This window comes from Hippocampus comes, unplaced genomic scaffold, assembly GCF_001891065.2.
Source record: "Hippocampus comes isolate QL1 unplaced genomic scaffold, H_comes_QL1_v1.1 scaffold120, whole genome shotgun sequence".
In the NCBI taxonomy this organism is placed as follows: Eukaryota; Metazoa; Chordata; class Actinopteri; order Syngnathiformes; family Syngnathidae; genus Hippocampus; species Hippocampus comes.
Genome location: NW_017805781.1, coordinates 624,616 through 645,778, shown reverse-complemented (window position 1 = coordinate 645,778; position 21,163 = coordinate 624,616). Strand labels below are relative to the sequence as shown.

General features: G+C 40.6%; 1 protein-coding gene across 1 annotated transcript in view; it reads left to right on the top strand.

Annotated features, from left to right (window-relative positions):
* LOC109524788 (C-Jun-amino-terminal kinase-interacting protein 4-like) overlaps positions 1-11,966 on the top strand; it is a 16,189-nt gene extending 4,223 nt beyond the window's left edge. Inside the window, exons 5-17 of the mRNA XM_019884886.1 lie at positions 44-205; positions 308-479; positions 2,573-2,785; positions 2,847-2,964; positions 4,994-5,125; positions 5,205-5,285; positions 5,374-5,441; positions 5,525-5,673; positions 6,087-6,258; positions 6,361-6,474; positions 7,942-8,115; positions 9,432-9,554; positions 10,719-11,966. Of these exons, the coding sequence (XP_019740445.1) occupies positions 44-205; positions 308-479; positions 2,573-2,785; positions 2,847-2,964; positions 4,994-5,125; positions 5,205-5,285; positions 5,374-5,441; positions 5,525-5,673; positions 6,087-6,258; positions 6,361-6,474; positions 7,942-8,115; positions 9,432-9,554; positions 10,719-10,837 (1,797 nt within the window). The 3' untranslated portion in view covers positions 10,838-11,966. The remainder of the gene's footprint in view (positions 1-43; positions 206-307; positions 480-2,572; positions 2,786-2,846; positions 2,965-4,993; positions 5,126-5,204; positions 5,286-5,373; positions 5,442-5,524; positions 5,674-6,086; positions 6,259-6,360; positions 6,475-7,941; positions 8,116-9,431; positions 9,555-10,718) is intronic.
* The last annotated feature ends 9,197 nt before the right edge of the window (positions 11,967-21,163 follow it).

Genomic DNA, 21,163 nt, shown 5'->3' with positions numbered 1-21,163 from the left:
ACTTGTTCATGTGTTTGAGCGAACTTGTGTTTCTGTGCTTCAGCTGTGGTGTGCTGCTGGCGTGCATTTATCTGGAGGTAAAACCAGAGATGGGGGTTCCATCGTAGGAGCCAGTGTATTTTACAGCAACGTGTCAGGACCAGAGAGCCCCAAAAAGAAAACAGGATCTCAGAGCAGCTTGGAAAAATTGGATCAAGAACTCAAGGTTAGAGTCCCCTAGTGTTGGCTACAATCTTTTTCTCAAAACACAGAAAATAACAATGACTCAACTGAAAACATGCACACCTCTTCTGCTTGATATGAAAAGGAACAGCAAAAGGAACTGCGACAACATGATGAATTGTCATCGTTGGTGTGGATTTGTACCAGCACCCAGTCGACTACTAAAGCTGTTGTCATTGATGCTAACCAGCCCGGAATCATCCTTGACAGCTTCATTGTGTGTGATGCCCACGTCCTTTGTATCACCAGTGTTCCAGGTCTGTTGCCGAGTATTTTTATAGAACTAGTAAATTGTGTTTTTGTAACGTTAGGGAAAATACAATAGTGAATTTCTGCCGCAAAAATAAATAGATAAGACTTGCCCCGTGGTTGACTGGTTAGCACGTCCGCCGCACAGTGAAGGGTTCGATTCCAGCTCCGACCTTCCTGTTGTGGAGTTTGCATGTTCTGCCCGTGCCTGCGTGGGTTTTCTCCGGGTACTCCGGTTTCCTCCCACATTCCAAAAACATCCATGGCAGGTTAATGGAATACTCTAAATCGTCCCTTGGTGGGAGTGTGAACGCGGATGTGTGCTATGCAATTGCTTGGCAACCAGTTTGTGGTGTCCCCCGCCTTCTGCCCCAAGACAGCTGGGATAGGCTCCAGCACCCCCCGCGACCCTTGTTAGCATCAGTGGAGCAGAAAATGGACGGATGGATGGATCAATAGGACTATCGCGTAATTATGTGAAAACGTCAGAACATCTTATTCTTGTTATGAAGGAAACGTAATCACACGATTTCAAAATACAGTGGCTTGCGAAAATATTCGGCCTCGTTGAACTCTTTGACCTTTAGCCACATGTCGGGCCTGAAACATAAAGATATGAAATAAGATTTTATTTTGTTATCAACACCAAGTGGCACACAATTGTGAAGTGTCGACCCCGCCCCCTACACACACACTAAAAAGTGCGATATTATTCGGCCCCTTGACTGTGAGTGCAGCCAGCTCACTCCAGAAGTTCACTGACAATTGCAGATTAATCCATCGTTGACCTAAATGAATGATGATGATAAATTGAGTCCGTCTGTGTGTAATCTCATCTGAATATTAATGCACCTGCTCGGTGATGGTCTCAGAGGTCTGTTAGAATATTGGGGAGCACACAGCATCATGAAAAACACTCCAGACAGGACTGGGATAAAGTTGTGAAGAGGTTTTAAAGCAGGATTAGAATATGAAAAGATTTACACATCTCGTGAGGCATTGAGCCTGTGACGAAGGTTTACCGTCCTACAAGACAATGATCCTAAACATAAAGCAAAATCTACAACGGAACAATGCAAAACGAAACATATCCAGGTGTTAGAATGGCAAACTCAAAGTCCAGACCTGAATCTAATTGAGAATTTGTGCAATGATCTTAAAAAAAAATCTGCTTCCAAACACTCTCCATCTAACCATATTGAGCTTGAGAAAGATGGGACAAAAAAAAAAACAAATCAGTCTCTAGATGTGCAAAACTGATCGTCGCACCCTCAAAAACTTATAACTGTAAAAAGATGGCTCTACAACATATTAACTTAGGGTAGCTAATCACTTTGCATGACCCACTTTTCATTTTTTTAATAATAAAAAAAAAATTCAAATATTGGATGAGTCCACTTCACATTTGCATGTCACTTAGGTTGTCTCCAGAATTTGCGCATTCTCTTGGATGATATTCGACTTCATGACCCATACCTACATGACCATCTTGAGATACCGTTCCTAAGTGATCAAATTAACGAAGGCTTCAAATCATATCTTAAAATTCTTTGATAAATGGATGTAACGTGAAAAAGATATAATCGGAAAAATAAATTTTTGTGTGTGTAAAAAGAAATTTACCTTAACTGACGTTTTTGCAATATTTAATAAGGCCTATTTAAATGATCAAAATCAATTTACCAACTTTTTAATCAGACATGAATATAGTAAATAAAAAAAAATCAATACAGTTTACCTGAAATGAAAAGAAAATTCAATCTCTAACACTTTTTCAGAAAACCGCAATTCCCATAGCCTTCTGGTCGAGACACTGATGGAGAATGCTTCATTTGAGGTCTCCACTTTGGAACGATCAGAAGGCCCTCAGCCAAAGCACTTTATGATAATGAGTGCACGAGGCGGGATTAAAGAACGCGGCCCATACGTAGCCCACTCCAGTTTCTAACGGGTGGATTGGAATTTCATCTGAAAGGGTGGTCATTGACACTTATTTTTTTCAGTTCACTAACAAAGGTGCCATGCCGTGCCATGTCCTCAAATGAGTCCCCCATTTATTTTCCCAGATTGATCCACTACATTTTTAAACATTTTTTTTCAGGTGCAAGAGAGACGGACTATCCAGCAGGTGAGGAACTCACCTTGAGTTCAGAGACTGCGCCTGTCGAAAAGGCCTGTTTGTCCAACAGCAGTAGCAGCACAGCCAGCAGTGATGGCGTGCTTGGAGGCATCACTGTCGTAGGCTGCACAGCTGAGGGAGCAACGGCTGTCCCTCAGACAGCAGACGGTGCAGGCAAAGAAAACGGAGAAATGGGTAAGCGAGTTCACCTTTTTCATCGCCAACTCCCCTTTACTAACGGTTGTGACTTTTGTAGAAACCACTGAGGAGAGTGGAGGGTCTGCCCGTCAGAGAGGAGTATACAGTGAATATGCCTTCACTGATCCTTTGGGGCTGCAGCAGACAGCAGAGGCTTCCACCAAGTCCTCTCAAAGGTAATCTGGTGAATAACCCAAAAGGTGTGTCAATAAACGTCAAAGTGATGTAAAAGTCTTCACGTCACTGTCTTCCGATGGTTGATTTCAACGTTTAGATAATATGAATGCAATGCAACTATGCTATCAGCGTGATTAACCCTTTCATGCCACCCTGTAACCTGATGACATGGTAAGCTGTCCATTGTATTTAATAACCACTGTCCCTGAAAGGGTGAAGAACAACCCCGGTCATCAGCCGCAAGCCACTAGCATTGCACCGGGCCTAATCTGCGCTGCAAAATGATCAATCGACCACAAAATGGAAGCGGATTAGTCTGCCAAACGGTGGAGCTGCTGTCCTGGTTTTGCACAGAATTTAGCGAATGTCCTTCAGCATTCCTGTGTCAGTCCTGCCGTTTCTATTGTAAGGCGCTCTGGTAGGACTATTCATCTGAGCTGCTTTGCATGTGCAGACCGAGTGAAGTCCACATATTTAAAGGGATTCTCCAGATATGTTCACCATTTGCAGCAGTAAAAAGTTTATACTTTGTTGATTATTAATTGAATAATCTTATTTTTCATGTACTTTTAATAACTTTAGAAACAAGTTTAAAAAATAATATGGCTGGCAGCCATGTTCATTAAGCATGTCATGTGATAAGCACGTGTAAAAGTTGGACTGCACAGAGATAGAGACACAGAACTGCACTGAGTGGAATACATCCAAAGTTTTAATCCTGAAAAAAATGAAGCCTTATCATTTCCAGTTAATGCTTAAAAAAAAAAAAAGTCTCCTGAGTGAGATTACAATTTTGATTTGAAAGATGCAAAATACACTTTGGAGAACTCGTAGACCAAGAAGTGTGGCAGACATGTCTGCCACACTTCACTACACAAGCATGGACAATGCCGTAATTACTGTTCTCCTACCTTGCGTGCATGAAGATCAGAGTGCTGCTTTTGGTCTGGTGTCTCAGCCACTTAAGATAAGAAAACCTTTATTTGTCTCACAATGGAGTAATTCCCAATTTACAGCAGCAAAATTATGAAAAGGAGAAGTAGAAGAACAAAAGTATATAAATTATCAAATGTAAATATAAGCATATTAAAAATGGGCGAGTGGGGGTAAGTCCAGGTTTTCACGTCTGTCTATTCAATAGCCTGACAGCAGTCAGCAGGAATGAGCGGCGGATGCATCTTGCAGTGCGGGTGTATCAGTCTCTGGCTGAAGGAGCTGCCCAGTGCTGTCAGGGTGGCCTGGTAGGTGTGGGGGGGTCTGTCCATCATAGCTTTTAGCTTGGCTAGCATCCTCCTGTTGCCCACCTCCTTCAGAGTGTCCAGGGAGCAGCCCAGGACAGAGCTGGCCCTCTTGACCAGTCCATCCAGTCTCTCTCTTTCCCGGGCTGAGATGCTGCCTGTCCAGCAGACTATGCCATAATAAATGGCTGAGGCCACCACAGAGTCATAAAAGGTCTTAAGTAGTGACTCCTGAATTCCAAAAGACCTCAGTTTTCTGCACCTTCCTGATCAGAGCGCAGACTCCGCTCACATTATGGACATAGCGCCCACAAGGCCAGCAATGGTAGAAGGTTTGAGAAAAAAACTGATTCTCCCTCGGGCAGTTAAACTCACCTCCCACTTAATGCTCTTGAAAAATACAACCCCTTGCAATTCTTTGCTATGCAGTGCCACGGCATTGTTTTCTTTGCGTCCTTCTCGTTGTCCAAATTGAATTACACACATTGCGTCTCGTATGACCCATCATGATCGTACCCGTGTTTTGAAAATGTTGCCAAACAAGTGAAACGTCTCAATATAGAGGTGCATTTTTCAGCTCTTGGTCATTTTTTTTCCAAGCTACCCTAATTAACCCTTTCAAGGACAGTGGTTACTGCAGTGGACATCTTATGTCATCAGGTGACAGGTTATCATTATTGGTACATGAAAGGGTTAATTACCACCAATCACGCCACACATGTAAAAAATGTACCAGAACTCTTACAGTGACATTTGACATCTTGAGTGCAATCTTGATTTCCCTGCTTAGTCGAGAGTGTGACCTGGTAAAAGCTGGCATGAGTTCAAACTCCACTGCTGAGGAGCAGGATCTGATGAGAGAAGAGGCTCAGAAGATGAGCAGCGTCCTGCCCACGATGTGGCTTGGGGCACAGAACGGATGGTGAGAATCAATTGACGTTCATTTTATATTTTGTTTTGTGAGCAGAAATTCAATCTGTGTGTTTGTTGTATTTCTCCAGTGTGTATGTCCACTCCTCTGTGTCACAATGGACAAAGTGTCTCCATTCTGTCAAGCTGAAAGACTCTGTACTCGGCATCGTGTAAGTTCATTTAGATTTGCTAACTGAAAAGCTCTGCCAACCTAACGTTTGATGTGTTTTTGTTTTTTTGTTTTTTTTCCGGTCACAGACACGTGAAAGGGCGTGTCCTGGTTGGCCTGTCTGATGGCACGTTAGCCATCTTCCACCGTGGAGCTGGTGAGCGGACATAAAATTCCATTGCGAAAATCACCGTTAACTTGTTTTCTCCCATTTTAAATTTTTTTTTTTTAATGTTCCAGATGGGCAGTGGGATCTGACCAACTACCACTTGCTCGACTTGGGGAAACCTCACTACTCCATCCGCTGCATGACTGTGGTGCACGACAAGGTGTGGTGTGGTTTCAGAAATAAGATATATGTGGTGCAGCCCAAAGCTATGAAGATTGAGGTAAAGTAACATTCATGTTCCATTTCTGGTTATTGAATGTTTTCAAACTATGGGAGTGAAAAGAATTTCTTTCATCATGTTTTCACATTGCCTGCATTGGCTGTTTTGTTTTAACAGAATTTTTAACCTCTGGTTGATGAATTTTGACAGAAAAGAATGAACTTTCTCTCATCCATAATACATTCATGTTGCTAATTATTTTAAGAGAGCACACACATTACTGTATTTATTTGTAGTCACCCCCGAGTAGAAGCTGTCAGTCAAAAAATATATTATGGAAAAGAAAATTCCATTCCCTAATTTTGTTGTCGGCAGCGAATAAATTTTGTTTGGATTTGAAACTTCTGTTTCTAATGACAAAAAATGTTCTTTTTACTCTGCGCCCGATTATGGATGTAAATTTGACCCCGCAGAAGTCATTTGATGCACACCCCCGTAAGGAGAGCCAGGTGCGTCAGTTGGCATGGGATGGTGACGGCATTTGGGTATCTATCAGGCTGGACTCCACCCTCAGGCTCTTCCACGCCCACACTTTCCAGCACCTACAGGACGTGGACATTGAGCCTTATGTCAGCAAGATGTTGGGTTGGTTCATTGTCTTCAATGTATTATCAAGCCACCATTGCACACAGGTTTCTGGGAAAGTCAGGGTTGCAATGTATTACAATGATTTACACACTTTTTCAGGTACGGGGAAACTGGGCTTCTCATTTGTGCGCATCACGGCTCTCATGGTGTCATGTAACCGTCTGTGGATTGGTACTGGAAACGGAGTCATCATTTCGATCCCTCTCGTAGAGAGTGAGTATTGAATTGAATCTGTAATCAATTAGTGTTTTTGTGGATACCTTGACTTTATCATCTGTAAACCAACTCAGATTTTTTTAGACCGATAAATGGATAGCTGATAGATGGGAGGAGTTAAGTAAGGCTATGCAAAATGACTTCTGGACGGCTTTGAGGAAATTCAGGGTTCCCAATCTTTGCTTGAAATTATTTTGCAGAATTTTTCCGGGACTTCTGCAGGACTATTTCATCTGTCACAGAATGAGTCAAGTTATCACAACATACACTAATAAATTCGAGCCCAAAATTTGGACAAATGTTATTTTCTACAATTGTACATTTAACCAGATTGTTTCAATGTTATACACTAAAATACATCTTTATTTATTTTACACTTTCACAACAGCTGCGGCAGTAACAAAGCACTTTATAGAAGAGGTAATTTTAAAATGACAAAATACTCATCACACATAATAAATACACATGAATACACATAAGACATGGACAGTCATGCATTCGGAACCACTATTCCTGCATATACTTTGTTGTTTGAAGCAGTTCTGAATGAAAGAGGAAGAATCAAAGTGTCCTTTCACCAGTCGATCAGAGACGTCATGCTGAAAATGTGCACATGTCTGCTACAAGCAAAGTCTGAAAGTAAACAAGAAGCTGTAGCGTCCATTGAAGAAAAAAGAGATCGGTTCGCTTCACTTCTTCCATCCCATGTAAAATCCGCTTCAATTCCAAGCGGCAACTCTCAGTTCCAAATATACAGCCACGCTCCGCGCCGACACTCCTCTCTCCTCAACCTCGGCTCCACCAGCCATCCATCCAGCCGCACCAACGCAGACTGTCAAACAGCGCCGATATCTCCACTGAACAAAACGGGGCTGTGAAAAATGCCGGCTATTGCAGGTGCAAAAAACACAAGCGCCCCGGGGCTGTCCAGTGGCGACAGTCAAATAGCATCAACGTTCCCCCTGTCTACCCACAAGACAGAGGGAGGGAAAACAATTTTCCAGGACAACTCGAGCGTTTCCAGGACATTTTTTTTCTCACTTTCCATGACTATAAAATTGGTCAATCATTTTCCGGGTTTTGTAGAAAGTGTGGGAACCCTGAATAATGGGTCCACCAGGGAAGCACTGCACCATTAACACTATTGACTTTAAATTGTGACTTTTTGTGGGAAAATACTTTGAAGACTTCCTCCGTTCCACTGACATGCCTTCCTTTGAGGAAACACAGTCTGGGGACTCTGTGGTGGGCTCACCTATTTTTGGGGTTGAAGTCACCAAGGTGGTTAAAAAGCTCCTCTGTGGGCAAGCCTCGGGGGTGGATGAGATCCGCCCGGAGTTCCTCATGGCTCTGGATGTCGCAGAGCTCTCCTGGTTGACATGTCTTGACATCATATTGACGTCGGAGACAGTGCCTCTGGATTAGCAAACCGGGGTAGTGGTAACCTTGTGTTCATTTTTGCAGCTAAGCCTACGAAGGGAACAGGTAACCACCCAGGGAGTGAGATTCGCATCTACGGTGATGAGAGCAGTGACAAAGTAGCTGCAGGGACATTTGTTCCATACTGCTCCATGGCCCACGCGCAGCTCTGTTTCCATGGACACCGCGATGCCGTGAAGTTCTTCACCGCCGTCCCAGGTAAACAAAAAGGAGTCATCAACTTGGTGCCCGTAAGCCACATGAGTAGACTTTGGCCCTGTTTTAATAATAGCTCACCACTATCTGTTTTTTTTTGTTTTTTTTTTTTTGAGGGGGTTGTTAGTATTTGATTAGATTTTTTTAAATTAGACTTACATTGTGGTCAATTTAGAAATGACTATTTAAAGAAAATGTAAAGAGCTACAAGTTTGATATGCATGTTAAAATAATTTTGCTCAAATTATTTTGTGGGGAAGTCATCTGGTAATTTTCATTGTCGTGTGTGGATGAAATCCATCCATCCATTTTCCGATCTGCTTTATCCTCACAATGGTCGCGGAGGGAGGGGAGGGGGGCGGTGCTGGAGCCTATCCCAACTGTTTTTGGGGCAGTAGGCGGGGTACACCCTGAACCAGTCCAGCCAATCGCAGGGCACACAGAGACAAACAACCATCCGCAATTTAGAGTGTTCAATCGAACACCCTGCCATGCGCATGTTTTTGGATTGTGGGAGGAAACCGGAGTACCTGGAGAAAATCCACGCAGGCACAGGGAGAACATGCAAACTCCACACAGGAAGGCCGGAGCCTTGGTCGAACCCACGACCTCTGCACTGTGAGGTCGACGCGCTCACCACTGGGCCCACCAGCCGCCTAACGGTGAAATCATTTGAGAAAATTAATTTGGGACATATGTGTCAAACTTGTCGCCCTTTGCATGAATCATCATCCAAAAATATTAGCTCTGTTTCAAAAAACCCTGCCGTACATTGTCTTTATGCGAGTCATCTTCAGTCCAGCCTTCCAAATGATCACAAGGCGTAACTTTAATTTGCACGTTAATCAATAAAATAACATCAACAGGAAACAGATTTGATCTCAGGCTCGATGTAACAGACTTCTGCCTGAGTCTTTGTTGCGCACTAACAGGAAGTTAGAAGAGGCACCACAACTACAGGCCTTTAGCAGTATAATTAATTCTTACAATTATTAATTATACAAGAGCATGAGTGCCATGTTAGCACTGAAAGCATGCAGACTAAACATCAAATTACTGCACCACACGGATGATCCCAAAAATAACCTTGCTGACAAATGATCAAAAAAGTATTTTTTTAAAAAAGTATCGTACAAAAAATATATAAATCAGATTTAAATTGATTAAATGCTGTAATGTAACGGAATATTGATTATACGAGTATAGTGATATATACAAACAAAAAGGTATTGTCCTGTGGAAAGCAGATGGTGCACTGGTGGATCATGAGAAATGGAGTCCCAACAATTGACAGCCAGTTGTGTGTTGATGTGTCTCAGGTCATGCCCTTCCATCCACATCCAGCTGTGGAGATGACAAGACGTCAGACGCCCCATCTCAGGATGGAAACAAGTCGATGTTGGTGATGAGTGGGGGGGAAGGCTACATAGATTTCAGGATGGGTGAGTTTACTGTTCAAGACCATGTTTTGCCTTGCAAAATTAAACATGGGGAATTTGGTTAATATTGAGTTCGGGGAATATGAATGGAGCAGAAAATTCTACCCATCCAAAATGGTAGCGCCCTGCAATATATAAACACCGATGGATTTTTCTGCTGATTTCGTATTCCATTGCGCAATTTTAATCAGAATACTATGGTTCGACACGTGGGGGCACATACAAAATTGCAAAAGGCAATTTTTGGTTTGACTTCCGCTTTAACCCTTTCAGGGACAGCGGTTACTACATGATGCATGAAAGGGTTAATATTATGGAAAATCATGTTTTTTTTTCCCCCCTTTGGAGTGCTGGCCCAATCATCAAGTGTGATATAAATCTATTGTCTGCTTATTTCTGAAAATGCATCTGTGAACAAGACTGTTAGGCAACAGAGTGGGTAATTTACAAAACATGACGAAACCATGAGACAGATACACGTTTTGTGTTTCGAGGATCACTGTATGTCACATCAGCTTTTCCCATTGAAATGAATGGACATACCATTCATCCATTCTCCCCTTCCCCTAAAAACACAAAGCTTTTTGTGGTGCATTTTTTGAAAGAAAAGTACCTTCATAACATTGTACTTTATAAAAAAAACATACATTCATTTCTTAATTAAATAGAATTTTAAAAAAAACAGTTTTTGCCACATTGCATCAAATAAATGCTGCTCCTGGTGTGCCCCATTAGGCCACCTGGGGGCAGTATAAGACAGGCACATATATCCCGGCCTGTTCATTGAGTTGTAATTGAAGAAATTCCACTTGTGGTCTTAAGTCCTTGCAGCCAATTGGGTTGCAGCAGGGCATGTCCTTCGTAGAACTCAATGGGGGTTATGATAACATCTCAGTGCTTCTCGGAGTGTGGTGCTAATATTCATCGCCATTTGCCAAAATGCCCTGTTGTAAAATATGAGTTGAGTTCACAGGAACGTTTGTATCTCAATTTTGAGCTTGCAAGTTAAAGCAAGTCATAAGTTAGGTCAGTCACTTGTGTCATAAGTCACCACCGTATGTTAGTAAGACTTCTGGGAACTCAAGAAAAAAATAAAAAATAAATTAAAGCTGCATGAAAGCTTCCAGTGGTTCTAGAAGACCACATGACATCTTTTTGTGTCTCCAGGGGACGAGGAGGTGGAAGCGGCGGAAGTGGAGGATGCCCCAATGAAACTTCAGTCCCCGCTATCAATAGCTGAGCGCAGCCACCTCATCGTATGGCAGGTCGTGGACAATGACAAATGAAGCGCCGACCTCAGCACCCTCAGACCTGCCTCAAGCACTTTGTTTTTCAAAGCCAAACAACGAGAAGTGATGTCGGTGCGTCTTCACTTATTTGGCCTAACGTTTTCCTCGTGAATACGAAAACCTTATTTATTTATTCCGCACATCTGTTCTACACATCAGTCATAAAAACCCAAACATAAACCAGTCATTTTAATGAGAAATGTCTGGTTGAAGGCAAGTCAGACTAGCTGTGTTTATTTGAAATAGTGTGTAGGCAATAATGTACAGCAGGAAACAAACTCAAACTCAACGGAGTTTTCCTTTTTTTTTTAAACCAAAAATATAGTCGAGTGTCTCTCCCCAGTCCACGACATGGATTATTATTGTCTCCAAATATGCAACACATAGCACAGGCAGCATCCAGTTTTGTGCCTTTTGGTTGACATTCGACTCCTCGAAGCGGAACGTGTTCGGACAAATGAACACGTTGGCTGTTTTGCATAAAACTGCTGTGCCCAGGACGAGTCCAACCAAATAAGTGTCAAAGGATGCAAGAATAGACTCGGTCGATCAAAAGAGAACATTGTGACACGGTCATGCGTGTGTTTCCAAACACTTTAACTCCGACAGCTGGAAATGATCAAGAAACATGCTGGCAAAGGAACGGAAAATAGAAAAGATGATCAGCAATAATGTTGGAGGGTTTTAGTTACAAACTTGTTGAAATACTACAGTGATCTATTTTTTTTTAAATAGGTGTTTCAATATAAGAACATTGATGGCGTATTTTAGTTTTCCTTTACTCATTTGCAAGACCGAGACCCCCCCTCCCCCACACACAAATGTAAACAGTCCTCCAGCTGCCTTAGGCCTTTCCCAGCATATATTTATTTTTGGCTTGAAAGAATGTTACGTTTGCTACCAAAGGATTCTTCATCAAAGCTCGGCACGCTCTGAATTAAACAAATTGTGTCTCATCAGAATGCAACGCCTTTTGGTAACAAAAAAATAAAAATCAGCCTCTGTTTTGCTAACATGCATATATTTTGTAAGCAAAATCTTGGTGTACATAAGATGTATTTTTCAGACTTCAGTTTGGAAATTGTGGTGGAATATTTTCATAGAATGAGAAGAGACAAAAAAAAAACATTGCGTGGATCCACCCCAGCATTGACACGTTTTGCAGCGATGTGAACAATTCCTGCACAAAATATTTGCTTTTATATGAAATAACTTTTGAATGTCTGAATTTATGGTGGTGGCGGTGGTGGTCGAATGACAGCGAAACTGTTTCCTGGCCTCTGCGCTTTGACACTGCAATGGTTTGTGTTTGTTTTGTATTTAAGAGGACAAAATACGGTCTTGAGCGTCTCAGTGCTTGTGTGTGTGTTCTCTTCGGTAGAAGACAGACATGTAATTGCAGTCTAGCCATTTCAGTATTTATTTTAATGATTGAGCCTTTGCAATTCAGAATGTATCTTTTTTTTGTTTTACATTAAATATAAATTATCCAGTATGTATGAAAGATTATTGAGGATGGCTTGGGTGATTGCGGTTGTAAAAGTAGTCATACTTTACTGAGCTATGCAAAAATATCTGCAGGGAGAAGAGGGATGTGTGGTGTTTCCTCAGCAAGAGGTTTTCTAAAAATAGACAAAAAAAAAGGCAAAGGAATTTCATCCATCCAACATTCTGATACTGAGCACTTTGTCCAAACACTCTTCTCCCTCCTCGGATCTACATAAAGCGATTTTCTGATACTGAGCACTTTGTCCAAACACTCTTCTCAAGTCAGAAACTTGCCAGGGACTCTTCCAATCCCAGTTTGCAGTACACAAACACAAATGTACTCCTACATCTCTCGCCTTATTTTTAACAATCAATTAAAAACTATTTTGTGGGCAGAATGAGTTTGCGTTGGTGTTTTTTTTTTTCCACTTTAATGAGGTGGTTTCACAACTCAAGACTTGGAAACAAGTCCCGAAATATTAATGCTAGTTTATTTATTTTTGGCAAGTGCATTTCGGCATCCCCCACACGTTTCTGTATCAAGACTTCTGTCGTTCTAATGAACCCTTTCGTGTGGTAAAATGGTAAGCTGTCCACTGTAGTAACCGCCGTCCCTGAAAGGGTTAATATATTGTCCTTTTGTAGTGTCACTGAGGAAAGACAAGGTGGCTTGGTTTGGTTAGAAAAGCACTTTACTAGCACCTCCTCCTGTGTATTACCATCTTGTGGTTATGTTGCACATTGCATCCATTGGCTAAATGGACTCTGTAAATCAGGGGTCCCCAAACTTTTTCTTGTGAGGGCCAAATAACTTTTCCCTTATGTGATGGGGGCCGGGTTCGGTTTGTAACAAAAAGTGTGATGATGGCAGGAGGTGTCTAGACATCAACATTTGTTTTCCAAAAAGCCGCACATACCAGATATTAACCCTTTCTGGGCTCTTGACAGGCACATTTTATGAAATAAATAATAACCAATCATTTTTTTTCTCTTTCCTAATCTTTTCGCCCTTAGTCCATTTTTTTATTTGACAGGGGTACTTTGCGGATTTTATCCATTTTTTTGAGGAAAGGGTTTCTGATAGGGGACATACTGCAAAAGAGTAGAATGCTACGTTCTATGCATGTACAAGTCTCGAACACGTGGCCAGACTTGGAAAACAAAAAACAAAAAAAAAATGCATCGTGGCCAGACTTGGGGGAAAAAAAAAATGCATCTCTGTATTGTTCAGCGGACCGCGCAAAATGCGCAGGCAGGCCACATTCGGCCCGCGGGCCGTAGTTTGGGGACATCTGTTTTAGAGTGTACATACCATACGGCTCGACTGTATTTGTGTTCCATTCTGCATAGCTATCAAGTGCACTCTTAATTAATGAATGTAAAAGACCAAATCATCTTTTGAGAAATGAATTTTTTTATTTATTCATTTTTTTGGGGTGGACCTTTGCAGCAAATGCCAGCCCCCTCCACCAAACCAATGCATCCAGACTCCCTTAAAATGCAAAGAAGAAGAAAAGAGTAGTTGAAGTTGAAGATGCTACGCTAGCTGCTAGCTGGTATACATTACCATTGCAATCACGGCCTCATGTAATTTTTTTTCATGTTGCGAATGACTCGAGGGACATGTTTCACATAGGCTCGACACAGCCAATTGCTTCTCTATTTGTTTCCAGCAACAGAGGCGGCAGGGGCGCAGATGGGATTTTGGAACTGGGGAACAAGCTGATGAAAATAATAAACACACAGCTTTTTTACTTCTAATGAGAAAATTAAGCTTAATGAAACACTTTGTGTTTTTGGACTCCTCCAGATGGTGTTCTTGGTTAATGATAAAGTTTAGTGCAATGGAAATGTATTTCAGTTCCACTGTATCTTTAAACCAAGAGTGCCCTCTAGAGGAGTAAAATATTGTCAGGTGCTTCATGAAGCTTCATTTGTGCATTCCCACTTTTTTTGTGTTTGGCACCATGTATTGGTTAGCCACCACTGCTTACTAATTGACGATCTTTGTTTCATGTCACAATCACAGATTGGTCAATGATGACCAAACAAAATAAAGATTTATGATTTAAATATTGAAGTGATAGGCCCGAATGAGGAGGAAAAACCAGTCTCAAGACACTGCACAATATACTTACTGAGGCAAATTTTTTGGACATTTGATAATTGGGCCTTCGCTGACTTTGATTTGGTCTGATTCTTTTGTGAATTCTTTTATTTTACTTGTAGCACTGCATGTAAATATCCTTCTTTGTATACCCGTGCCAATCACTCAGGCTTGTTTTTTGTAATAGTACAACTTTGACTTCCGCTAGGCCAATTTATCTTTTACGATGTTTTTTTTTTTTTTGGAAGCATGAAAGTGCATTTCCCCGAGTAGAGCAATACACCACACTCCGAATTGAAGTTGTTTGATTCCCAGAACTAATTTGTTTCTCAGCAGCAGAGAACCCGAGGCAGTGTTTCATTTGTGTTGTTGTATTTATTTATTTATTTATTTATTCCTAGAGTTGGGATTTCAGCTTGACGTGCCGTATTCACTTCAACTGGGCATGACCAATTGAATTTGGACATGATAAAATGTTCAGTTCCTTGTTGTTTAATACAGCCGACTTGGTCTCCCACTGGGAAATGGAAAGTTTCTTCTATATTAAAAAAAAGGTTCTATACATATTTTGAAAGAATACATTGAAACAGAAACTATTTAATTCATTGCAGTGAGGAATTAAGAATAAATTAAATGTGCTATTTTGATCATAACTGGCTGATTCTCAGTCGTGTTAAACCAAGCTGTCAAATAATTTATTTTTTTTTCTACAATGAAAGTTCTGTGTGTGTGTGTGTGTGTGTGTGTGTGTTTGTTTGTTTGTTGTTTCTTATTTATTTATTTATTTTTTGATATGTGAATTTGAGAAAATTGTGGCTGGTGCCTGGTTTCACCTCAGCTGCTCTTGCAATTTTCATTGTACGGCACTCACACCTTTGCTGCATTCCATATTTGGACACATTCAAACCGTGAAGAAGTATCTCCTTTATCTCTTCATTGTATCGAGTTTGTTGTTCATTTTTTATTTTCACAATTCTAGGGGGCGACCCGGTGATCCAGTGCTTAGCGCGTCGACCTCACAGTGCAGAGGTCGTGGGTTCAATCCTGGCTGCGGCCTCCCTGTGTGGAGTTTGCTTGCTCTTCCCGGGCCTGCTTGGGTTTTCTCCGGGTACTCCGGTTTACTCCCACAATTCAAAAAACATGCATGGAAGGCTGATTGAACACTCTAATTTGTCCCTAGGTGAGTGTGAGTGCAGATGGTTGTTCGTCTCTGTGTGCCCTGCCATTGGCTGGCAACCAGTTCAGGGTGTCCCCCGCCTACTGCCCGAAGACAGCTGGGATAGGCTCCAGCACCCCCCCATGACCCTTGTGAGGATAAAGCGGATCAGTAAATGGATGGATGATGGACAATTCTCGAAATTTAATGGATTAATCTGGGACCTTGAGTATTGAAATTTGTGCGCTTTATCATTGGAAATCTGTGTTGGTATGACAAATAAAAAAAACTAAACTTTACTAAGTAACTTGAAAGAAAAAACAAATAAAGTAAAATAATAATATAGTAAAATAATAGCTATTTGAAAATATAATAAAGTGAAAATGAATACCAGCTGTTCCTGCAGTAAGGACATTGGCCACGCTGGGGCAGTGTGGTGCTGTACATGCATGGAGTACACTCTTACAATGAGATAAGACTCAAACAAGAAAGTTGCGAATGAGCTCTTAATAATAATAATAATAATAATACATTTTATTTATAAGCGCCTTTCAAAACACTCAAGGACACCTTACAATCAAACAAGAGCAATAAAACCACAGATAAAATTATAAATAAAAGAAGCGATGAGTTTAAACGGAGTATGCAATTTTAAATAGGTGGGTTTTGATATACTGTAACTTGTTTTTCACAGAAAGAACTCAATGGGGAATATAAAGAGACTGTGACATACATAATGTGCATCGGATTTTAGGGCTTTTGTGAAAAGTGAATGCTTTTAGGTGCGCCTTATAGTGCGGAAAATACGAAATACGGTACTATACAATGGTGTGAAATGACATGACTATTATTGCCGAAGCCAGTATAGAACTAAAATAGACCTTTGAGTGTGTTGGTTAACCTGGTGCAATGAATGAAGGCTTGTCACAAAGAATTAAGATTTGCCTCCTTCTCTCCCCTTGTCAAATTCCCACTTTGGACTCTTTGTGGTCTAAGATAGCCTGTCCGCTACGTCCGTCTCTCCCATTTACTGTTCTTGGGCTTCTGTTCCAGTTTGCATCCAAGTGCACATTAACACTAAAGAGGCTCACTCAAGATGTCAGCTGCCTCAAGTGAATCATCATTCATCGAGAGGCCGAACGTAATTGGGTAATACGCCGCAAATGCGCAACATTACATCATCCCGGCGTCTTATGTTTTGTAAAAATGAGTCTTCTAGCTTTCACTTTCAGCCAAATTGAACCCCGAATATAATTATTTTATGTCTAATCCTTGGGGACAGGATTTAGCTGTAAATTCCGTAACGGGCATCATTTCTGTACAACAATGCGCCATATTGTCGTTGTCCTGTGGAAAAAAATGAACAAAAACACACGATTTCCATTTTTGTCATATTGTAGATTTTTACATTCATGGGGTGTCTGCGTTTCAAATTCATGGAAAGGTTTGACTTTGTGACTTGTGCGAGTGATCAGCTCCACCAATAAGAGGATAAAACGATTAAGACACTTATGCATGAGCACAAACCGCAGTTAGAGGCACATCTAAAATATTGTTCAGTTCTGATGAAACCGTGGCAACATACACGCAACATGCCTCAAGGGCCACTATTGTACCGCACTACAAACCTGAAAAAAAAAAAATTCTTACAGGGGGCGGGAACTGAGCGCTGCTGAAAACACTCGTGTCAGGCTTTATGAACCGATAATTATAGTGAGTATATTTCTCGAACAAAAAATGCACATCATTGCTCCCTTTGTGTTTCCAATGCAAGACACAAAATTAGCAACGCCTACACAGTCTCATTCGATCAATTACAAGAGCTGCATCAAATACAGTAGTCTGCCATTTCAAACGAATGATGCTCAGTTTTGTTCTTGGTTGCAGCCAAAGTAAATAACATTCTTAAGACTGATCACGAATGTGTTCAAATCATTTTGCGACTCGTGGACTTGCCACAGAGAGGATTAGAAGTGGGGCAAAAGTGTGTGAAGTAATTCTAAAGTATCTCCAGTCCACCGTATTTACTTTTTTTCCACAACTCTGACCTACATAGACACGTTGAAATCAAATCAGCATTTGCAGCCAATAAGCAGTCACGTGCTGAAAGTACAAGTGAGAGTGCATTCATGACCCTTGAGTATGTAAGTTGAGGGGTTTAGTTTTTGAATGGATGGCTCTACTTCACGAAACGGCAAAAGGAGAGATTCCGTTTGAACGCAGCTTTATTGAAGAAGAAAAAAAAGGATATCTGCACCGCAGTACGATCGAAACCACACTGTCGGAAACAAAAATCACTTCCTGCTTTCCCTTACTTCAACAGCCAATCAGAAGCTATCAACATAAAAAACACGTCTAAGCAATTATTAAACAACAGAATGCAATTTAGGTAATCTTGACATGAAATAATATGATGCTCAAACATAAAGTGATAGCTAATAATATAACATAAGCTTACAAATATAGCAGCTCGAATATAAAGACAAATGAAACATTTCAAAATGGCTATTGTATTACCTTTCTCACACGTATCCCACCAAAAATTCCATAAGGTTTCTTAAAAAAATCTACTTGCTGTTATGAGTTATTCAAAGTCAAATTTTGAGCTTAATATTAGCTTTCCGTGGGAGATAACTTCTTACTTACAGTTATAATAAGCACACACCGGGAGCTAGGAGGTGCTATAGCTCCATCATAAATCTGGGTAGCCCTGGTAAAGCCCTCTACTGGAGATGGTCCATGTGGCCCAAAATTAATCATTCATCAATCGCGTCCCTCCACAATAAGGATATATGTCACGATATAAAATTAAGGTTAAAAAAAAAAAATTGAACTCATTCTAATTTAATAAATAATTCACTTCTGTATGATTTAATTCTATACTCCATTCGAGAAGCTAAATTGCTCCAAAAAATAATGGAAGTCAGATTAATTAGGATAACATCTAGTATTTTAAATGGAAACACCGTACAACAGGCTTTCATTTAGTTTACTAGAATTCATTCAAATATGTGTGTCCATGAACTAATTAGCCATTACCGATTCTGTTTTCAACCGCAGAACGCAAGTGCATTCAATTAGATTCATCAGATCTCATCCATCAAAATAACAACTCGGCGCTCAAATGACAAATAACATTGCTGATAGATTGAGTTGGATAATATCTGCACGGATAATAGTTTTGAATTTTAATTTCCTGTCTCCACTGCTGCTGCTGTTTTAAGTATTTATTATATTACCGGAATATACTCCTCTTTTCAGCTGATGTATGCGGTGACGTAGCGACTTAATTTCAGCTTTCTGGTTGCTGTATATGTTTCTTTGCGCTTACTTTCTCTTGAGTCACTTATTGCCTGCTATTTTGCTTTTCGGAGTTGCTTACTCTCTGCTGTAACTCGGTTCAAGATAAACATTTGTGACGGGTAGACTGTATCATGCAAGCACTTATTTCGGTGTTTTGCGAATGCATTTTGATAGCTTAGCAATTAGCTTTGCTGACTTTCGCCGAATTTACTACTTGCCCTCCCATGATGTTTTTGCTCCCATGGAGGCGATGACAAGTGATTTATGCTATGTAGGCAAAAGGAAACTTTTGCCATAATGTTTAGCCACATTTGCTTTCCAGTCGCAGCTCGTTGGTTAGCGGAGGCTCCACACAAATAATGTGCAACAAGCACCTCCACAAGGTTATTGAAACTTGATTTATTTAGGTAGTTGTCCACTTCTTCTTGGGGCTGGACATACATTTATGGCATTGCTTTCACACTGAGCACAGTGAACATGAAGAGAGAGAGACAGAGTCAAAATACATTAACACGGTTGGCCAGGAGGGGCAAAATTTCTCCCATCGGGCAAATTCATGCCTTATATTGAATACATCATTTATACCACACACCTACCATCCAGCATTGTAGTTTAGATTTTTTTTAAAATTAATTTCATGAAAGTTTAAAAACATTAAGTAGTTGACCATTAGTAGCCATTCTGTTCTGAGTGGGGGTAGCGGAGTAGATGTTGAAAAGCTAGGTCCCCAGGACAGAGCTCTGAGGCACACCTGAAGTGAGGGTTTGATGTAACAAAATTTTGCTGAAACGAAATTATCTGGAAAAGGATGCAAACCGAGGGGGTCCTCGGTTTATGATTGTACAAACATTTTGTGTGACATTATGAGGTTATGAATGTGGGGGAGTAACAAAGTACAAATACTTAATTACTGTTTTGAATTTTTTTAGGTATCTTTACTGAGATGCTTTATTTTTTTTAAGGGCGTCCAACTTTTTGCAAAGTGGACCAAATTTGATCAGGTCACCTTGTCATAGTTTACATATTTCAGGTTGTCTCTTGATATTGAATTCCTTGAAAACAGCCCCAGGCTCCTGGCAAATTAGGAAGACACAATTTTTTCAAATTTCAGTGAAAAAAAATGCCAATTTCTAATTTTCCTGGAAGCGACAGCGCTCTCCGTCAACTTTCTTTTTATACACTACAATCTTCATTTTAGAAATGAGGGCGAAAGGGCTACATGAGGATTTTCAAGATAGGGGCACATTCGGAAATTTATTCTGAGGCCGAAGCAATGAGCGTGCCTAGTTCGGAGAGGCGGAGTGCGCTTGGTCCGAAAGCAGACCGCGCCGACAGGTCTGCTGCCATCTTCTGGTAAAATATAAAATAGCTTTTTTGTACAGATGTATTATCAACTGTGGTTAACAGTGCTGATGGGCCAAACTTTATTATTTTTATGCCAGATGTTGATGTCTGGTGGAAATTTAAACAGGGGACCGCAATTGTTCCTGCGCCGGACTATGGACACGCCTACTCTCCAAACTGGAAAAGACAACCTTTCTACACCTTACTTTGTCAAAAGAGGCTTTTTACATTCTCAGTTTTGTTGAAAGTTATACTTTTTTTTGTTTTGTTTTCGGTCAAAATAGTGTGCCTACTCTCCAAACTGGAAAAGACAACCTTTCTACTCCTCAAAATAGAGTGCTGGCATTCTGATCTTAATCAATGAATTAATTAATCGTAGGATACTTAAAAATTACAAAGTGACTTATTACAGTATTTCTGCTTTTCCCAGTTTTTCATTTTTATTTTTTTGACTTGAGTGTCAGTATTTCTTTTTTTCCATTTGATTGTTATATTTTTCAGACAAATATTTACTGTAAGTATAACTTGACTAGTCCATGATCCTAGGATCGCGATAGACTAAGCTTGGCTCATTAAAGAAAATTGTATTGTTTGAACTTCATTTTTGAGAAATGTTTGTTCTATCTTTTGGCATTCAAGAAAGCACACTTCAATCAGAAAATTGTCGCGTCTCCCATGTGTCTCCCTCAACTGATTATCGCTGATCAAATTAATAACAACACAAATAAAACCAACATAAATTACTTTGCACCTATGCTACAACTTTAAATAAATAAGCAAAGTCACACAAGAATGCTGACAAGGTTGTTCCTTGGGGTTAAATGTGCCTGCGGGCGTGGACTCCTGCTCCTGCTGCAATATAAAAGCAAAGTGCATGATGGAGACGGATGCTGTGACGATGCAGAGGAGACATATGGCTCTTTCC